At 41.4% G+C, this 21,635-nt stretch overlaps 1 protein-coding gene across 9 annotated transcripts in view; it reads left to right on the top strand.

Annotated features, from left to right (window-relative positions):
- The first annotated feature begins 908 nt into the window (after positions 1 to 908).
- The window catches only part of LOC119738081 (zonadhesin-like), a 90,191-nt gene continuing 69,464 nt past the window's right edge, over positions 909 to 21,635 (top strand). For 6 of the 9 annotated variants that reach the window (XM_038212810.1, XM_038212812.1, XM_038212815.1 and 3 more), the window contains exons 1-14: positions 909 to 1,153; positions 2,930 to 3,049; positions 4,109 to 4,474; positions 5,160 to 5,243; positions 5,812 to 5,907; positions 9,344 to 9,406; positions 10,478 to 10,672; positions 12,121 to 12,373; positions 13,740 to 13,918; positions 14,685 to 14,885; positions 15,582 to 15,716; positions 17,494 to 17,673; positions 19,413 to 19,610; positions 20,883 to 21,086. In XM_038212810.1, the coding sequence (XP_038068738.1) occupies positions 997 to 1,153; positions 2,930 to 3,049; positions 4,109 to 4,474; positions 5,160 to 5,243; positions 5,812 to 5,907; positions 9,344 to 9,406; positions 10,478 to 10,672; positions 12,121 to 12,373; positions 13,740 to 13,918; positions 14,685 to 14,885; positions 15,582 to 15,716; positions 17,494 to 17,673; positions 19,413 to 19,610; positions 20,883 to 21,086 (2,431 nt within the window). In that variant the 5' untranslated portion in view covers positions 909 to 996. Of the gene's footprint in view, positions 1,154 to 2,929; positions 3,050 to 4,108; positions 4,475 to 5,159; positions 5,244 to 5,811; positions 5,908 to 5,936; positions 6,232 to 9,343; positions 9,407 to 10,477; positions 10,673 to 12,120; positions 12,374 to 13,739; positions 13,919 to 14,684; positions 14,886 to 15,581; positions 15,717 to 17,493; positions 17,674 to 19,412; positions 19,611 to 20,882; positions 21,087 to 21,635 lie in introns of those variants that run through there. The other 3 variants (XM_038212811.1, XM_038212816.1, XM_038212814.1) reach the window with 3 other exon arrangements.

Genomic DNA, 21,635 nt, shown 5'->3' with positions numbered 1-21,635 from the left:
TTTCAAACCACCCCCGTAAATCTTTTCGCCACTCCCCCCTTCTACCTTTATCACTTCTTGCGAACCCTGGCTGCCCTCTTTCTAATTAATCCTGATTTATTTGCAGTAGATCAAACGGGGTGTAAATAAATGAGCATTTCACTCAGCGAAGCTTTTGAGGCTTTTAGTCGGCGAGCCAGGGTATTTGGGGGTTAAGGATCGAGGAAGAATTTCACCCGTCGAACTTTCACATCCCTCAACAATTGAATTGTCTCGAAACCGAACCAGAAATCAGCAGCCACGACTTCCTAGGTCTGCACTAAAAAAACAAAATTTAATATACATGGCATGAACAGATGCTACCAAGTCAGCCACAACCTTCAAGACACGAATTGGTTGAGAAAAAAAATCAAGACAACAAAAAACCCTGATTGTACTTTTTTGAAGACCAAACTCCATAATTTAAACAAACGCCACATAAAAAAAACAGTTAACAACATAACAATAAATCACCAATAGTATAGGACAAGAAATTGGGCCAAAGATGCGAAACGGTATAGGTACCAAAATTGAATTTCATTTGAAAAAAAATTATATGAACATTTTTTTGTTTCATAAAGTGTTACATCAGTATGTTTCGTAAAGTTGTTATATCATTTGTTTCATAAAATTGTTATATCATTAGGTTTTACATAACTGGTATCGATTACTTGTACCCGGTTTTACCCATACCTCTCTTTTGTTCGTGGACGTGTACCATACACGTCCGCCAAAAAAACTTCTGAAATCACTAGCACCCAAGAAAGGTCGTCTGCTGCTAACTTCGTCCAATCAGAGACGCCGGACGAAACAACGCCCCTGACACGCGCGACTCTAATTGGTCCAAAAGTATCAGGCGGTCGAGACTTAACGACCGTTTAAAAAGGAGGGCCCAAGTGGCATCCAGGCACCCTAAGCGTGGCTAGCCTTAGCAGACGCTTCGGGTGAATTTGCTTTCAGGTTTTCCCTCCACTTTTTATGGGGGACTTCATTTTACCTCAGTTTCTCAGGGATTTCAACGTTGTTTCAAAAGGGGCTAAACGCAGCCCGCAACAAAAGAGCGCATCCATCATGACGTCGCTCGTTATTGCAACACTTTTGTGCCTCGTAGCCCTTGCGAGCGGCCAATTACAAGGTAAGCTCTCAACTTTTTTTTAGAAGTTTAGAATACTTTCCCAGTGAATAGATAAAAGGTGTCAAGGCAAAGCTAATGTTGGGATAATCGACTAAGTTAGTATACCCAAGCTAACAATTTCACGTTGGACAGAAATTCCTTCATCTTCCAAAAGTGCTTGAGTTTATGTAATGGTTTAATGGTTGTTTCTGTTCTGTCTCTTAGTCGTGGTATGTAATTCGGTATTTAGAATAAAATAAAACCGGAATTTTAATTAAAAATCGGCGGGGTCGCCCTTGACATCGACAGTGTATTATCCACAAAAGCTTATGAGCAAGGAGTATATGCCAAAGTATGTTTTCAATCTACCAACAAAATGATAGAAGTACTTGTAGACTCGGAGAGATATTCCTTCAATACGAAAGCAAACTGGCATCAGTAATGACAGAGACTTTTGAAATTGGACGCGTTGTAACCCTGGATGATTAGAGGTGTGTGGAGTGCCGCGTCTAAATCATCCGGTTCGCTTAACTTTAAGGACACTCGTCTAATACATTGAGACCTACAAAATATGATTCCGATCTGTGCGCGTCAGTAATTGGAGGAAGAGTGGGGTTGAGGAGGCGGAGACGATAATGATTTGTGAGTCTGGTGTCCGCGCTTGGCATTGTGCAAAGTATCAAGATTTCAGAAAGCATCTAAAGGAATGAACCATCTGTACAACATGGCTTAGTGATTTACTGCGCTTCGCACGTGATGCCATGAATGTTTCTGGCTGTAAAAATAGTCAGCCTATATTTCATTTCCTTTTTTTTCAAGGGGGAGAAAAACTGTCAAGTTATACCGGACTCGAAGTAAAACTACCAGACTATAAATCATATAACTGATATACGAAAAATTGTCTGACTCTTTGTATGATTTTTTGTCAAGACCGTCACAAAAACAAGACAAGCAAGCTTAATACCAGCGTGCACAAATTCTATTCAATTGATTAAAGGGCCATGTAGTAATGTATTTTTAATGCAATCCTTGAAAGTGCACCTTTGTGTCTCATTTAGCCCTACTTTCAATTTTCGTTTGCCATTTTCAAGGGTATTTTGGTGACTTTTTGGTTTTTATGCTAACGCAAATTTCCATATTCATGAGCAAAAGTGTATTATCATTTCAGGCAGAAATGTATGTTAACGGTTATTTCTGCACCAAAAGTTGCCAGAATTTTTTGCCCTTTTTTGGATTGTTGTAGATTCGTTGTTTGGCCTACATGGGAGTAACCCGGAGTAAGCCGTTGAGCAAACATTTCTCACAAATATTTTCAATGAGCAAATTTTTGTATTCACAATTCAGAAAACACATAAACTGAAGAGTGTCTTCCTAAAATGACATCACAGCAACAGCGCCCTTAGTTGTCCGGAAAAGCATGGACAATTTTGCATATGTCTAAAGAAGTGACCTTTGGTTTAATAAAACTTTTCACTTTTCAATAAAAATTAACCAAAAAGGGATGATATCAAAAAGTTTTCACACATTTAAGAGGAATAGAAACTTTCACAAAATTCTTTGCCTGGACCCTTTAAAACATGCATCCGGTCTATACAGTGGACCGGATTTACCCGGTTCGTGGGCGTGCGGGGTAATCATATACGATAGCACTGCCCGGTTCCCACACGTGACAGTCACTCTGAGTCAGTCAGCGGTATGTACAAAGAAAAGAGGCTGGTTCTCTGTAATCAGCACAAAAAAATGCAAGAAGGCATCATTCCTAAGATGATATAGCTGGGACTTTTTTCTCCTCATCAGAATGCACAGACAACCCTTGCGGTGAACACAGCACGGCTTGCTACCTGAAGCCTGACGGGGTCACCCCGTACTGCTATTGCACGCCGAACTACGAGGGAGACACCTGTGCCAAATTTAACCGTAAGTAACTCCATCCATCCACATGCCAGAAAAATATGGAACTTGCAAAAAAAGTCAATGTGTTGAATTGAACATAAATAGTTCCTGTTAGGCCAAAAAAAATTAATAAGTCGGTCTCTGGTCAGCGCGCGCGTCGATTTTAATCATGCGCGTCAATTTTTTTTTCCAAAATGTTCCGGGGTAGCTCCAACAGCGCCCTCTATTGCCGCACCTCTTGAAGAAAAAAAAAAAGCCGCGTCGCCGCGTCAATTCCGGAACTTTGGTTTGACCAGAGACCGAATTTTTTTTTGGGGGGGGGGCCTTAGTGTTAGTGTTTTGCCTATTCTTTTCGAATGGTTGAAGTAATTCTGACATTCCCAAGTACGGGTCCCGGAAACAGTTGTGCATTTTGAAAACGCAGTTTCCCCCATCATTTTCAACGCTTGACAGAAACTTCCAAATTTCACGGAATCGGCATTTATAATGAAATGGAAACTTACTTTGCTATGGCGGCATAAAATTGCATCCATTATTTCGAAGTTGTCTCGTTGCTTGAAGATGACAACGAAAAACAATTTACAACACAAATGAACCAAATGTTGAGCTTGTCGACGTTTACTACACTTGCCGCCGCTATGGCGTTCTGGATGTACTTGTTTGACGGGTTGGTATATATTCCAAGTTAACGGGACCAATTTCGCACATCATCTTGCTCATCACAGGCGACGAAGAAATCAAATTTGTAAAGCTGAAGCACCGCACCAAAATTTGAAACTTGCAGAATGTCTGCCAGAATGTCGCAGGTTGGTTCCGTGATAAGTGTGCATTAACAATTATTCTTGCTTAAGTTAGCATTTTTAGCTGGCTGTTAAGGTGCCGGCCTTTGGCCGTTTGCGTGATTAAGTTCAGAGGGAGGCTAGACTGTGCTAAACATCGGCCACCGTTCTGAAGAAGAAAAAACTATCATGTACTAGTAACGACATGAAAGAGTTTGTTTAGCAAGGCCAGCCTCGTTCCTGATCCAGTAAGGGAACTCCCGTGCAGGAAGTTATTTAAAACTAGCTCCTTTCAATGTTTCAGGGCAACGGTACTCATGCAGCTCCCCCGCCGAGCGCAACTTCTACGGCCAGAAGTCGGGATCTCTGACCTCGCCCAACTACCCGGCCAACTACCCGATCTCCCAGGCTTGCCCGTACTTCATCGGCAGCCCCGACGCCAAGAAGTTCGAGCTGACCGTCCACGACCTGTCGTTCGAGAAGGGCAAAGACGAGCTGACGATCGGCACGGGATCGCTGTATGATGCTAACGGCTACGAGTACCTGTTCGATCAGGAGAAGTACGATACAATGCCCGGCCCATTGACGCTAGAGGGCGACAGAACCTGGTTCAACTTCTACTCGGATTTCAACAATCCGTTCAAAGGCTTTAATATCAGCTATAGAGTTGGTAGGTTGAATGGTTTATAAGTTAATTGGTCGTGTGGGATCGATTAGAATCGAATCGAATCGAATTGAACAAAATCGATATCGAATGAAATTGATTCGAATTGAATGATCGAATAGCAGTCATTGAGTGAGCCGATCTGCCGAATTCAGACAAGAATTATATATAGTGAAGAGAATTTAATAATTATATTTTTAAAAATCACAAAAGGCCAAATTGATTTAGAATTATTGTTAAAAGTTACAAGAAGATGACGTAAAGAAGATAATGGAAAGGGGGAGGGGACAGTAGAACGCCGAAATAATCTACCGGGCTTGTATTTTTTTTTTATTATTATAAGAAAATCCCCTTGTTGGCGCCTACAACCTCCTAAAAAAAAGCTTGTACTCTCGATTGCTTTTGCACCTCTAATGCACAAATTGATTCAATGGGACGGATTTCTTCGTTTAATGTCTTTTTAAAAACTTTTGAGTAGCGTTTTGAATTGCTAGAAGATTTTGTTTCGACTCTAGTAAAGCAATGGAAAGTACTTTGAAAATCTTACCAGCTGAGCAAAATACATGCAATTGAAATGCTAAGACTAAGGGTGGTGGCGTTCATAGACACATGAGCCACCTCCCATGCATGAACAGACTCAGACCTTGATGATAAACATCAGTTTGTGCAATTGTTACTTAATTTTACGCAGATGGCGATGAATGCCTCAGCAACCCATGCGGAATGGGCCAGACGTGTGTGGACGGCGAATACACCTACACCTGTGAAGGTCAGGGTAAGTGGTGACGATAATATTAATAGTAGGTTTCGAATGGCGCTATTTTAGAGGGGATTGATCAAGAGTTGGTTTCAGGAGCCTTTCTTAGATCGATTGCGCCATGTTTGCGGTACATGCATTCGTTCAACAGGGACACGCATGTATGTAGACATCTTGGTTGTCAATGGAATCAGTCTATTTGGATACACTTACACTTACGCTTAAAATTTGATGGGATTAATATTTATGGGCTCGGAGCCTTTGAAGGTCCCCATTATCCATTCATTCAATCTGTCAAAGGCATTCTTGAATCGATTGACATTCATGGCCTTCTCGACGTAGGCTGGCAAGTCGTTCCAGTTGTCAATCGCCCGTTGTGAGAAGAAGAGCTTTCTAAACTGCAGACCTTTCTGCATTCTTTTCTGAAACAGCTTTGAACTGAGGCCTCCTGTGGTTGGTTTGACATGGCGAAGTCCATGTCCCCATTTAGGATCTTGAATATTTCAATAAGATATCCCAATGGATGGGTCAAGTGGGCTATGGGAAAAGCATTCTCTGAGTTTTTACTTGTTATTGTTTTAAACAGAGACCACTGATAACGGAAATGGTGCTTCGCCGCCGGAGATCGTGTCCACTGGAGGTGGGGAGACAACAGAGGGCGGGCCAAAGGAAACCACGATAGGTGGGCATCATTTATGAGATTAATAAAATACATACACCCTTCATGGAGAATTTAACTTTGCATTTCTTTTTTATTATCATTGCTTTTTTTTTTTTTTAATAAATTACTTTTTTTGACCGAGTACTACCTTAGCGAAATGACACTTATTTAGGGGCGGAGCCGAATTCAAGCTTGCGGCGCTTAAACTATGGAGGGCGCTATTCAAAACGTTTGGCTGGAAATTCAAGGGACTTTACTGCAACGACTTGTGGAATGCTTCCAGGAAAAACCTGAGTTTTTTCGATTTTGCTGGGTCGCTTAAGCTTCAGGGTGGCTTTGAATGTGGTCAGTGTTTATTTGATATTTGTTGAAAGAAAATAACCAGGAAAAAGGTTTTCTGTTGATGTTTAGTTGACCTGTTTGCAGGCAAAATTTGCAGTAAGTTTGTCCAAAAAAGATTGCAGTCATTTTAGGGCGATTCTCAATGCAGTGCGCCACCAAGAGTTTGCCACGGAGAGTCCATTTTTCAAGTTTACAGTCGACAAAATACGGCCCATTTGAATGAGTGTAATATTATTAGTAGACAACGTGAGCTAATATGTTATTGTTATAGTTTCGGGCATAGCGTTCTGCCGCCTAACAAAAAACACCATATTGACAAAAAAAAAAAGAAAAAGGACAAACAGATCCTCGAACCATAATTAGTACGCTTACGAAACTACTGACCGGAAAAACTAACAATTTCAAATGTCCCGCACTGTGAATTTGTCCACTATTTCCCACAATGCACTGCGAAAAATGAACTCTCTGTGACTTGTCTTGGTAGCTCATTGCATTGTGAATTGCCCGAATTCTCTGGCCAGGTCGCGAATTTTCTTTTCCTAAACGTTTGATCCACATGGGTGTGTACATGGTTGTTTAGCGCCCTCTATGATACTTTTAGATAGTGGATATTTTGCCAGAGGTAATGACGGCAAACTAACGTTTACTAAAGGTTTGCCGGCGGCAATCCATATCAACAGAGGGCGCTGTACTCTTTAAGATAGGGCTGAATTATAAGATGTATTAAATTCCCACCAAAAGTTGTGTAGCACGTTTGGTGTAGTGGTTAAGCAAAGGCTCTAGTAGTAAGCGGGATGACTCGGGTTCGATTCCGACCGCGGCACATTTTTAAGTTTTTTTTTCTCATCCCCAAATAAATAAGAATATTCTTCTTTTATTATTTTAACATGTCTCAAACATTTTTTTGCAGAGTATTACATTTTCTTTTTCAGATTTGTGGCTCTGGAGGATTTTTTTTAAAAGGGAAATAAAGTCCGAAATTATAAAATGATCTGAATCCCATCTTGTGAATACGAGGTTACAACGATAATTTTGGCATGGAGCCAGACTAAAATTTGTCACCGGAAAATGTTTAAGTACAAAAAAACAGTAACTGCGCATGTTCAGTGCATATCTGGCAAACTAACGTTTACTAAAGGTTTGTCGTCTCCGGCAAAATATACACTGCCATACTTTTATGATACGTATGCAAGTCTATAATTATTTTTCCCACGTACGTTTTGGCGATCAGTGCGATAGCTCAGTCGATAGGGTCGTGATTTTGCCCAGCGAGGTTTTGGGTTCGAGTTAGTCCGAGCATAACTTGGACCCAACTTATCGCCTTTTTAACATTCAGACATCGGCTGGCGATCTGGTAGTAGGGTCCAAGCTTAACCGCTGCTATCGCTCGACACAATTCTGTTCTCGAACCAAAAACCCAACATTGCCGAACAAAAACTTCAAATTTTACCCTCAAAACGGCCTCCAAATAACTAGATACACCACTTGAGGTACAAGTTCTTTTTATGTTTTCACTAATTTCAGAAAAGTAAAGTCCAAAACGCCATAGCGTACACCCATATGCAGATGTCGCAAATTTTCTTTTCCCAAACTACGTTCATTTGCATACACAGTTGTTTAGCGCCCTCTACGATACTTTATGACACGTACACAGGTATTTGGTGAGCTGTGCGATAGCTCAGTCGATACAGGGTTGTGAATTTGCACCGCGAGGGTGCGGGTTCGTTTCACCATTTTGTTCCCGAGTTTTTTGTCTTTTCCAACCTGAGGCTTCGGAGGATTTTTTTTTAAAGGGAAATAAAGTCCAAATTTCATTACGTTCGAATTCATTTTATTTCTAATTTTTAAAAATTTTCTTCTCATGTTTTTACAAAAGTAAAGTCCAAAAATGCCATAGCGTACACCCATATGCCGATGTCGTTGGGGAGAAAAAAAATCACGGCAGGGTCACACTTTAGCTTTTCTTTTTTCCTAACTCGGAGCCTTCTAATTCTAGAAGTAGGTAGTAGCCTACCCGATTATTCGATATTATTTTGATAGCAACATCGCCGATAGCAATTTTCGAATCACATCAAAATATTCAAATTTTCAATACTGATTTAGGAATCAGAAAGAATTTTGTAACCTGACGCTGCTTTTTTTTCATATATCATCTCAATGAATGTCAGTCTTTGCAAAAATGACGATAAGACATGAATCTGTGACTGAGTGGAACGGAGGGTACCGTAGTCCCAGTGCTCCACTAAGTAGAGCTTCTAGTAGTTTATTGTTTGCTTTATAATGATATTCCGCCTTCAATCGCGAAGTTTAATTAGCACCTGTGGGTTCAGTTCTTACATATAAGGTTATCCAAGATAAGAACTTCCATTAGCACAGGATCTGTCAATCATTCCCAAGAAACTTGGGGAGAAATGGTTTTCAATGTGGAATTTTCCGAAAAGTCACGCAAGGTACACTGAATCCTTTATGTGCAAAATGTTAATGTTTCGACAGGTAGACGGCTGTTTCATGTGACAACAGACTTCTGTATGGTGTAGATGCAAATAATGTGCTTTTCAAGTTTTACCACATCCCGTGTGGGTAGGACAGCAAACACATTTTTCAGGCGTGCAACTTTTCCTCTTATCCGTTGATTCCCTCGTTTTTTACTTCTCACAAATTCCATTGCAAATTGAAAAATGGTAGCGCCACTACCGCAACTCAAGTGCATTTGATAGGCACATTATCTCAACGAATAAACTCGGAGAAGAAAATTACCCGATGAAAATGACTTAGTGAGCAGCGACGACGTGGATTCGAAACAGGGATCTTTATCTCATCTCGCTATCCACTAGACAACTGTGTGGTCGCTCGACGACGTCAACAACCATTCTTAAAAATGCTTTTTGTAACGGGTTGACTTTTAACAGCAATGCTCTTGATATCATTGTTCTATTCTCATGAATAAACATACTGGTCCATTGATATGTACAAATAAAAGATCGTATTAAAAGTGAAACCATTGTAGACGTGATACTGGCCCACTGTTGGAAAACACTGTACAAAGTCAAGTTGTGTGCTTTGAGATTTCCTCGATTTTTCTAAGTTCCCAGCTCCATTTTTTTGTGCCCATTAGCAGACCGATGGCGGCCAGCTATTATAGCGGTGGACTTCATCAACCAGCTCAGCAACAAGACCAGTAAGATTGAGAATAGCGTCCGTGTTTTGTTTGTACTGTTGTTCTTGTTATTCAGTGAGTGCGAGCAAGAAACTGTTGAAGCAGTAAAACTCGAGAGGTCAAGTCTGATGAAAGCAGTTGTGAAAATTTTACCAAAATTGGGATTTGAAAATGTAGAAGGGGCACGGGCACCTTGGAGGGCTCCTACTGTTTTGCACGTAAAGGATTCAAGGTACCGTGCGTGACCTTTCAGAAATTCTGATAAACCAACACAATTTTACCTTCTCACTTGATCAAATTTTAAGGCAATTTAGTTTCAGAGTGTTTGAGTTTTAATCCTTCAGTTGTTTTTTTGTACAGGTATTTTGTGTTTGTTTCTGGAGATCTGTTACTTCTTGTTTGATCCCCGTGTTACTTCTGATGATTGTGTCTACGGGCCCTCCCTTGTCAATGTTTGTTTTCTTCTTGCTGCAGTCTTCCTAATTTTTTTGGTTATTTTGAACAGTATGGTTTGGCAACAAATGCAATTTCCTTACAAATTTTTCAGTTGATGCTGCAACTCAATGTGGTTTATGCCGTCACGGTGCATTGCAATGACGGCCATCTTTATTTTTGTATTGTATTAAAATAAATCGCTGTCTTCATCGTCCCTTTACCCAGAGACGTTCTTATTAAAAATTAAAACTCTTCCTTTATACATGACATTCTTGTTGTTTTCAAACATTCCGAGCTACTTGGGTGAGTGCAATATAGTGACGTAACAGTGGATTATCTCTCTCATAGGACGCCATCTTTGTAGGAAAATTACATGCTCTCACAGTGTTCTAAGCATGCGCACCTGTTGCTCAAAGTTTCTGTGCGCGTCACGAAAATTTGATGCCTAAAATGCCGATGCACGTGGCAATCTGAAGGAAGCGACGTCATGTGAGAGAGACCTATAGAAATGGGGCCTGCAATTAACCAATCGCCTAACATGTTCAGAACTTCAATGTCAACGTGCGATTCAGTTTCTATTAAGAATTAAACTGTAGACACCCTCCGGTTCCCATTAATTAATTGATTGGCACCTGTTGTTCATTGTCCACCTGTCAGATGGTGGTGGTGGTGGTAGAGAGTGCACCATTGAGGGCCAGACCTACGCTGATGGGTTCGAATGGGACATGACGCCCTGCTCCTTCTGCAACTGCAAGGATGGAACGGGTAGCTGTGAGTTCAAGCAATGCCCATACGTCAGGTGCAAGATCCCAGCTATCAGGGATAACAACGAGTGCTGCCACACGTGCCCACGTGAGTGTAAACACGGTTTTGTTTTATACCTTTGTTGAAGAAAATAAGTTCAGAAATTTCAGCAACAAAATGAAGCCAAGTGAATGAATGTGGGACACACAGCACGCTACACCCAGTTGTGTTCACACCATCGATCGTGGACGTCCTATTGTCCCTCTTTTGTTTATACTCTAACTTTTTAGGAAGACTCCCTTAGGTTTTGTACACGATCCCAATTGCGGACGTATGCTGGGAATCGTTGACGATATTGTTCTCTTTCCTTCTATAATCTGTTACAGCTCTGGTTTGCGTGAATGGGTTTCCATGATATTTTCACTGATTATTCACGAGAGTATAATAAATGCTGCCATCAAAATGAAATACTCATGTTAGGTACTTTTTGAGAAATTGAATGATATCTGCTTGCACAACTGTTTTGGGGGTCACCCTGTATAGAGCATAATATGCATCAGTGATCTTCGAGCACAGCTAAGTGAAATGCTTTTGTCTATAATTCTGAACTAGTAGTTTCAAAACACTTCAGATAATGGAATTTTTATGCCCCGCGGCGAAGCCGAAGGGGCATACTGTTTCCGCCTTGTCCTTCCGTGGGTGGGTGGGTGGGTGGATGGGTGGGTGTGGGTGTGTGTGGGTGGGTGTGTGTGTCCGGACAAATCTTGTCAGCACGATAACTTGAGAAATACTTAACATATGAACTTCAAATTTGGTCTGTGTATTGTTCTTGGTAATCCTAAGAGGCCTATTGCATTTGGGGCCGAAAGGTCAAGGGTCAAGGTCACAGTGGCTGAAACAATAGAAATTTTGTCAGCGCGATAACTTGAGAAATACTTTACATATGAACTTCAAATTTGGTTTGTGGATTGTCCTTGGCAATCCTGAGAAACCTTTTGCATTTGGGGCCGAAAGGTCAAGGGTCAAGGTCACAGTGGCTAAAACAAAAGAAATTTTGTCAGCGTGATAACTTGAGATATACTTTACATATGAACTTCAAATTTGGTTTGTGGATTGTCCTTGGCAATCCTAAGAAGCCTATTGCATTTGGGGCCGAAAGGTCAAGGGTCAAGGTCACAGTGGCTAAAACAAAAGAAATTTTGTCAGCGCGATAACTTGAGAAATACTTTACATATGAACTTCAAATTTGGTTTGTGGATTGTCCTTGGTAATCCTAAGAAGCCTTTTGCATTTGGGGCCAAAAGGTCAAGGGTCAAGGTCACAGTGGCTAAAACAATCGAAATCTTGTATTTATTCTGAGATCATAGGGATTAGGGATTAATTCATATAAAACCTACAGAAGACACTAATGCTGTCAATGAACATTCCATGTGACCAAGGTACATGTAAGTTGATGTTAAAAGAGTGGTGTTATGTCATGGGAACAGTCACGGTTGCGGGGCATTTGTGTTTGTAAACACACCTGACTTGTTATTTATTTTTTTGGTGTCCCACAGCCAAGCGACTCTTTGTCAACCAGGTCTCGTTTAGCTTCGGTGGAAGCAGTGGCTCTATCATCAGCCACAAGAGCAACGCGATGGTCATCAACGTGGACGTGGGCCGCGACATGGAGCGCAGCAGCGCAGAGTTTAGCGGCAGTAACCTCTGGAAGGTGGGCATGTACACCAAGATGAAGGCAGAGGCCGGCGGAGGGCAAATCTCCGCCAACGAGCAGATCTTGGACAAGAGAAAGGCCAACAAGAAACTCCTGTAAGTACTTCCACTTTTTCATCGTGGGCTGATTAAGTTGTGGCACGTGCTGGCCAAACAGTGCGCTTCCCTGTGGACTGTTACGACATTCCCTTTCTACTTACACAGTCTTCAGTGACGGTGCCTTGGTTAGATAAACACCGCTTAAAAATAAAAGGGTCATAATTTTGAATTTGATCGTCTTATGAAGACGTCATGTATATAGACCTTTGGGGAAGTTTGTTTAGTCAAAATTAGTCTGCTAGGCAACAATGCCATAACTGGTTTTAACCCCAATAGCCTTCTTGAGTTAAAAGTAAATGGAACTTTGAGGCCAATTAAATTGTAAACACCACAAAAGAGGAAGTTCACACTCATTGGAGGGGTCATAATTTTGAATCTGATCGTCTTATGACGACATGTGTGTAGACCTTTGAGGAATGTTATTAGCTACATTTTGATACCCCGTTTGCGACCAAAGACTGTAAATTGTCCAAGATTGACAACGGTTTATGAAAAATGATGCAGTTTGGAAAATTGCAAATTTAAAGATTTCGCGAGGAGTAATTGCTAAGCGTAAACACACATGCCTGTAATTGGCCTCTATCGACTGCACAGTGCCCGAACAAAGCGCGGGTAATTCAATTTCGTGTGCTCCCATGCTCCCATGCCTACCGGCACTTTGCGATCCATTCTCCATGCCATTCGTTTCAGGCAGTGAAACACACGCGTACACAATTTCAATTTGCACCATTTTCAAACTGCAAACCAATTTACAGTCATTGGTAGAAAATGGTATAAAAATGTAGCTAACAACATAATAATAATAATAATAACACCATCTCTTATTTAACGCACGTATCTACCAACAATTTGGTACTCAAGGCGCTAATAATTGTGTCTATTTTTTAAAGACAGGTAAATGAAGTATATGAAAATATGAGACTCATTATGTAGCACCAAAGGTCTATGACGTTATCATAAGACGATCAATTTCAAAATTATGACCCCTCCAATTAGTGTGGACTTTTTTCTTTCTTTTTTGGCGGGGTCTAGTTCATCTCACTGCTCCGAATCAGCCCAATTAAGCAACAGGTGGTATTGACCTTATGTTTTGACCTCAACGGTGTTCAGTCATCCATAACTGAAGGGCTGCATCCTTTCAGATGTAACAAAATAAATTTCATAATTTGAACTTATTTCTTTCATTTTTTGCCAAAAAAGAAGAAAAACACTTTGTACAAAGCAAAAGTACTTGAATCCGTGAAATTCGCTGTAAGCATGGAACTTTCTGCTCTTGTAAGCAGAGATACGTCTCTTAGTGTAAAGCAGAATCATGAAATTGTGTCCAAGAGACAACTTTTTCGTCTTCCATTTTTTGTTGCAGACAAGGTGACAAACTCAAGTTCCACAAGCTGAAGTACAACTTGGACCTGACAGATCGACGGTGCGAAGATATCGAGGAAGTGTGCGCCACATTCGACAAAGGCGACAAGGCTAATCCTGACTACACACTGGTCCCCGAGCCCAACCCAGAAGTACTCATCTCCTGCCAAGCTGTTGAGTGTAAGTATTCATTCATTGCTTGTATTTAAAGCTACAGTCCATCATTTGCAGCTATCCAAAAAGTAACTGACGTAATTATTGTTGAACAACATACTTGGTTGAAAGATAGTAAGGGGACTAAACTCACTGTGAATTTATTCTTTCTGGGAAGGTGTCATTTTAAAGAAATCAACGAAAGAGGGCCTTTCCAACGGTGCGTCTTCGTCTTAAGACGCACTGTTGAAAATTTCCGTTAGTAGTTCGTTTTTTTATTCGGCGTAGCGCGCGCAAGCTTTGGCACGATGCACACGCGCGCGCAGTTGCTATAATTCATCGGATCGGTGCGCAACATCACGTAGCTGCAATCGTCTCAGTGAGAACATGTCTCCAACGCTGAATTCAGGCCCAATTCAAAACATGATTCAGCAACTTTTGATCTGAAATCGAGATCCTAGAATGCCGTTTTTCTCGGAATATACAGCTGAAGCTGAGCTGGTTAGTTGTTCAGCCCCCTTCTTTAGATTTTGAGCAGTTTTGTTGCTTCAAACGAACAGAATGCAGAAATTACAAATTACCTTTAAAGAACTAAGGACAGATCCAATGTGGATTGCTTGAAATGCTCAGTCCCTGATCACTGTTATGTACATGGAATTCATTTCTCTGTAATTTTTGTACAACCTAGAGTTGATTTCACGACTTAAGTTCAAGCAGAGTTCTGATTATGGTAAAGTACACACCAGCCCGCTTGTTTCTGATTGGTGCTTTTGTGGGTCATGTGATTCCCCAGGCCCGGCCCCACCTATGAGCGTGACCTGCACTGACGATGTCAGCATGGCGGAGTACCAGGACGGACAGCAGTGGAATAAGGATCCCTGCACCAGCTGCACGTGCCACTCGGGTCATACAGACTGCATTACTCTGGAGTGTCCGCTGCTAGACTGCACCGAGACCAGACCGGTGGAAGGCGAGTGCTGCCCACAATGCTTGGGTGAGTACTGAAGAGAGTAAACCATGTTAAAGTTGGTGCCATCACTGGTCCATAACAGGTCCATCACAAGCCAGCACAAGCCATCACAAATCCATCACAATTAATCCATCACAAGTCAATCACAAGCCAAAATCCATCACAAGTACATCACAAGTCATCACAAACCATCACAAGACCATCACAAGCCATCACAAGTCCATCACAAGTCCATCACAAGCGATCACAAACCATCACAAGCCATCACAAGTTCATCACAAGCTATCACAAACTATCACAAACCATCACATGTTCATCACAAGTTCATCACAAGCCGTCACAAGTCCATCACTGGCTATCACAAGTCCATCACAAACCATCACAAGTCCAACACAAGTCCATCACAAACCATCACAATTCCAGCACAAGTCCAATCACAAGTCCAAGTCAATTCCTAAGCTGTTCAAGTGAGCTGTGATAAGCGCGTTTCTTTGTCATTGTTCGTATCCTGCAACCCAACTTATTGATTTGACTTGTGCGTAATACTTGTGATTTTAATTGCAATTTCAATCATAATTTATTGCAGTTTGACTCGTGATTTGATTTACGATTAACTTGGGACTGATGTTGTGATTGGACTCGAGGATTATCTCTGTAGCATATGTGATATTTTTATCATCTCTTTTGAAATTTTTGTTGGTAATACATTTCATTCAATAGTTGAGGAGCTGGGCAAGTGTGTGTATGAGGGAGTGACCAGAGACACTGGTTCCTCCTGGTCCATCAGCGACTGCGTCGACTGCCACTGTGAGGACGGAAGTATTTCTTGTGAGTTCTTTGGATGCCAGTGCCCAGGTGAGTCACTCTTGTCAAAAATCCCTCCAAAAAATAAAAACTGTGGAAAGTGTAGTTGGTATCACCCCGAATAAGCCATTTGCGAGTAACCTATACCCTTTGGGATTTACATTTCAATAACATCTGGTACACTGACTTGCTCAGAATGCTTGGCACATTTTAACTTTGAATTCTCCCAGACCAAAGACACTGTTGCTAATCACATGATTCGGGGCAAGCTCTTGCATAGTTACGTAAGAGACGCTCAGCATCAATACATCGCTCACAATGGGTGAGAATGGCACAATGACACCAGACCATGCCAGAGCTGGGTGTTGCTAGCATAAGGCTTGCCCCGAATCACGTGATGTAGTAACAGTCTCTTTGGTCGGGAGAATGCAAAGTTAAAATGTGCAAAGCATTGGATTAAGTCAGTGTTCCAGATTTTATTCAAATTTAACTCGCAAATGGCTTATTAAGCTTAGCACCGTTGATATATTGATATTACTCGATTATTTGATATTATTTTGATATCGATATTGCCGATAGTAATTTTGTAATCATATTGAAATATCAAAAATTTTGGGCAGATATATATCTCTCATTTGTGCTTAATACTTGTTGTACAATGATATAAAATTCGGCGTCAACTTGTGCTTGTGACTGAAAATAAAAACATCGCAAAAGCCAAGCGGAAACGCTTTGTGCTATGCGTTCGCTGAAATTCGCAGTCTCCGGAATATAAAACCTCAAAAGAAACCCCTTGTTCTTGACAAACTGTCAGTGCAGAGATTTGTTTTAAAAATGTTTCAGCAACATGCTCGAGAAAACCTTGAAAAATTGGGATTTTAGATTTTTTTGTTATCGAGTGTCATCTTTATGGTCTTTTACTTTCTTGATGGGATAATCAATATATCAAATATTCTCGATATTGGATTTCTGATATATCGATTATATAAAATTCTGATATCGGCGATGCTTACCCCAAGTGAAAATGTTCTGGAAGTAAGCAGGCAAATACAAATGTTAGCGGTTTTAAAACTAAGAGTTTGTTTTATTTGGCTAAACGCAAATATGAACAAATATCTGCTCTGGTGAGTTTTGTTTGGGATGTTTCATTGTGTCAAATTTACTTCGTGTTCCCATTCACTTGAAATATGAATGGGCCGTGACCTCAGGTTGTCTTTCGAAGAAGCGTTCGGTTGGAAATGACTTTCTGAATACAGCCAGAGCATGCTGATCAAATCATTGAGCAATTTTACTCAAAACTTCCTTTCGAAGTCATTTTTTTTTCATCGCAGAAGAAAGCCGTCTGTCTATGATGTATTTAAACTGCCAGCAGTCCGTAGTTTTTTGTTTTTTTGACCAGGCAAAGCTTCCAAACTTTAAAATGAAATAAATGCATCATTTCTCTCTACTTTTTACTGTTACTGCCCCTAGAATTGTTTTACTGTATTCCCTTGAAAATTCTGCCGCACTGACAGTTCCGATGGACCTTTGTGGTTCTCATGCCCATAAAACATAGAAGTCCAGAGGGGTTATGTAATGTTCTTTCAAAATGAGAACAGAACAAATGTGAGCAATGGATGCTTGCCTGTTTTCATGAAAGGCTATATTTTGTAATGATTTAAAGACGAACTAATAACTAACAACAAAGTACTTGGAGGGTGGTTGACAAATAAGAATTGCCAAAAAAGAAAATTCTTAGTCGGTTTGTTTAGATGTTGTCAGATTTTTAATTCAAAGCTTGAGCTAAATGCAGAAATCTTCATGCGATATATTTTTTGTGGTTAACCAGTACCACCGGAAGAACAGAAGAACTGTGGTGGCTACAAGAACGGCGAGACGTGGTTTGAGAACAACTGTCTCAGGTGCACGTGCACCGAGGGAGAGGTATCCTGCGAAGCGATTCCTTGCAGCCCGCTGGAGTGCGCCGAAACCGTGCAAGGAGAGACCGACTGTTGCCCAAGATGTAAAGGTGAGAATGAAGAGCCCAGAAAAATGAAGTTGCAAAAGCTCTAATAACACTGGAATCTCGTTAGGCTTTATCGGGCTCCGCCGTGGGAACTAGTTTGTCAACTTCTAGTACCTCGGGGAGCTAATAATATGCAAATGTAGCATAGTTTGAGGGTGGAGAGTCGATATAAGCTCCCCTAGTTGCCTAGGCGAAGCCGAGGGAACTAGTTTGTCAACTTCCAATACCGCAATAAACCACGTTATATTTGTTTTACTATACCTCATTCATGTTCAGTGGCCCAATTTTCCCATTGCAGTATGCACCTCTGCATACAATTTTCGGAGAAACTTGTCCAGCTCACCAGAAGAATATCGTTCAACCTCAGAAAAGTTCCAGTGGTTTTTTTTGCAAAACAGTTGCTCTTAAAGATTTTCTACCGCATTGTGGGCAACCGTTTTAGCAGAGGCGGCATCTTCATTGTCCACAATGTTCTCCAGTCAGTATCATTGAGCTCGGGATAATGCTGATTAACATTTACATGTGCCGCTATCTTTTCATGTGTAGCTAGGGCGATGTTCGCAGGTGCGTAATACACCCGCGTGATAATTCCACCATTGCTTGATAAAGCGCATGCGTAGTGGACTATCGCATGGGTTACATCTATCGCACGGGTAAGACAAGTCTACTACACATGCGTCTTTACCCTGTGCATGAATACTCACGTGCGTGCTTGGTAAACAGCAAATATAGCGGCTGGCACGTGATGGCGAATGGACCAGTGATAATTTGGCTCTCGATCATGAATATGTATGAGGTATAGTAATATTGACTATGCACCCTCAAATCATGGTATATTTGTATATTAGGCCCAAAAAAAATAGTATTCGGTCTCTGGTCAGACCAAAGTTCCGGAATTTACGCGGCCACGCAGCTATTTTTTTTTTTTTTTTTTTTTATTTTCTTCAAGCTTGGATTGTACAGAAAAGGTGGGTACTATTTTGCTTTTTTGGTGTCCTCATGTACATTGGTGTCCTCCATAATTTGCCTTGGTGCTTTCGATCATTTGCCTTGGTGCAATTTCCCATTCCTTGGTGCTCTTTGGTTAAAAAAAATTGAGGAGGTGCTGAAATAGAGGGCGCTGTTGGAGCTACCGCGGAACATTTTGGAGAAAAAAAAGATCGACGCACATGATTAAAATCGACGCCGCCGCTGACCAGAGACCGACTTATTTTTTTTTTTGGCCTTAGACCAAGGGGCCAATTTTATGGAGCTGCGAAGCAGAAAATACTGCTTAGCAAGTTTTTGTGTTGAGCAGAAATTGGCAAAGTAAAAAGACTAAATTCAGTTCCTCGTTTTAAAGATTTGTTTCTGATGAATTTGGACATAACATTGATGAAATAATTGTTCAAGGGGCTTACAACTCAAAGGTAGCTCCAGCAACTTCAGGCTCGTTTTGTACAGTGCAGCCACAAAGTGGTACATCCTGAGCTTGCATTCATATCTGATTTGATATTTTCATTTAGTTAATCCCTACATCAGAGGTCATAAGGTCAACAGCATAGTGGCCTGTCTCAGACTCTGTGAGTGAGAGATGTGAAGGCTGCGTTCAAATTAACTGGTTACGGCTAGGTGCTTCCACTAACGCACAGGTAAATAGAAGCCATAGCCAAGCAATTTGGATGCGGCCATTGCCATTTGGATACAGGCAATGTTCAGACTACGTGTAGTATCCAACCGTTGTACTGTATTGTTTCTCACAGACGATCCACCCACGGAGCCCCTACCCTGCCAACAAGGCGACAAGACCTACTACCACGGCCAAGAATGGAAACTCAACGACTGCATCACCTGCGCCTGCAGCAACGGCTACAGCAGCTGTGCCGAGACCGAATGCCTGCCGCTGGACTGCGCCGAGGAGCCCATTCTGGTGGAGGGCGAGTGCTGCATGATCTGCCAAGGTTAGACAATAAATCCGTCACGCCTGTAGTCTCGGATAGAGACTGGACTTGAATTTTACATTGTGCTTCTGTGAATATTTGGCCCTTTTTCAAAGGTGGCTGGCAGAGGTAAACAAATGTATTGAGGCCAATGGTCTCAAGCAAACAAATTGGAATTTGCAATACTGTATGCCATTTTTTCATGATTTTTTTTTCTCAGAAAACTGTAAGACGTCAATTCGCTCTTTTCACACTTCCGCCATGGGCATGCACAGCCTCGATCTGGCAACTTAACACAATAAATATAGCCGGTTCAGTGATTCCCGTGTCGGGGTTCAGACCACTGAACCGGCTATTTTTATTGTATAAATTTGCCAGATAGAGGCTGTGCATGCCCAATGGCGGAGCGTGAAAAGAGCGAATTCATAGACTTCCCTGTATCTCATCAACATGTTTTTATAAACTTCTGTTTTAAATTTAGTTGTAATTAACCCAAAAAACCCAAAATGCATCAACCCTTCCTTCTACCCCTTCTTGATCCTTTCCCACCACACTCCTTTGTTCCCTTATCCCCTTTGATCTTTGCCCACGCTGATCTGCCCCCCTCCCCCAATCCCTCCTTTATGTTTCTCCTTCCAACCCTGCTGCTTGCGTGTCCCCTACATGTTTGTGTCTTGTTCCTCTGTCATTCGCCTGTGGAGAAGGCTTGCTAAGGATGAAATATCGGGCCATTTTAAGTTTTGAGTTGTAATTTTAGTTTATCTTTATCCTAATATATTTTTTTATATTGATACTTTAATTGTACATGAAAAATTGGCCTTTTAGCCATGAGATGCATGAAAATAAAATTGATCAATCAATTGAACACGCTTCTGTTAATAATAATGATGTCGGGTTCTTATATAGCGCTTTTAACTAGGATCGGAGTGCTTTAGATCATTATTACCCCTGTTCATTGGGCCAGTTAAACATACCAAATACCATCTCAGCTCCCTGGGGAGTATACAGCTCGATGCTGCCATTTCGGCGCAAGGCAGCTAAAATCAATCACAATAACCATCTCTGCCCTCACAGGTACACATTTACTCCTGGGTGGAGAGAAGCTATGAGTGACAAAATGCCTTGCCCAAGGGCACATGCACCATGACCCCAGGCTGGACTCGAACCCACAACCTGCAGAATTACCCGCAGACCACAAATTCAGTGCCCCAGACCGTGAGGCCGCGGCACTCCACAAAAGATCAATTGTTGTACTTTCATCGATGCACTTTCTTCCACCTTTGATTCCAACAGATCAGAGGGAAAAAATACCCGGCAAACCCTGCTCTCAAAACAACCGACTCTACAAGCACGGCTCGCGATGGGAGGTGGACAAATGCACCGAATGTGAATGCCACAACAGCGAAGTCATCTGTGCTGTCATGGACTGCAGCATTCCCAACTGCCCAGGAAGAGTTATCTACGACGACCCGACCGTATGTTGTCCGTATTGTAACGGTAACTACACAATCATTTTTTTTTTGCCTTTAAATTTAAGTTTAGGCCACATCTGAACTCTTGTCTAGCAGCTGTTGTCTAGGTTTTTGCCCATTCCAACTGGGTCTCTCGATAAATTTAGGATCCAAATTTGTTATTAACCCTGTACATGTTACCTTGGTACTTTGTAATTAACCGTAACCCTCCCCATTCCTCCAAAATCCTCTTTGCAAAATGGAGGATTTTGCAGGATTGAGGCTGTATGGCAAACTTGTGCGGCTAATGTTTGAGGATGCACTGTTTCAACGTCTTGAAACAGGACTAAAAGGTGACCCAATTTTATGGAATGACCCAAATATTGGTACAAGCTAACTTTAGCTGTACAGGGCGAGTAAAAAAACAACCCAAAACCCAAATATTGGGACCATTGTTTTAGGGAAGTTCTGCATGTAGCATTTTCAAAATCTTGGATATGAAAGCCCAATTCATAAGCTTTCTTTTAGTTCAAGAATCATTCAAATCACTCATGTACTTTTCAAGTTACGGAATTTTAAACACAACCACCGTTTT

This window comes from Patiria miniata, unplaced genomic scaffold, assembly GCF_015706575.1.
Source record: "Patiria miniata isolate m_02_andy unplaced genomic scaffold, ASM1570657v1 HiC_scaffold_3, whole genome shotgun sequence".
Taxonomy (NCBI): domain Eukaryota; kingdom Metazoa; phylum Echinodermata; class Asteroidea; order Valvatida; family Asterinidae; genus Patiria; species Patiria miniata.
This window is presented reverse-complemented; position numbering and strand designations above follow the sequence as displayed.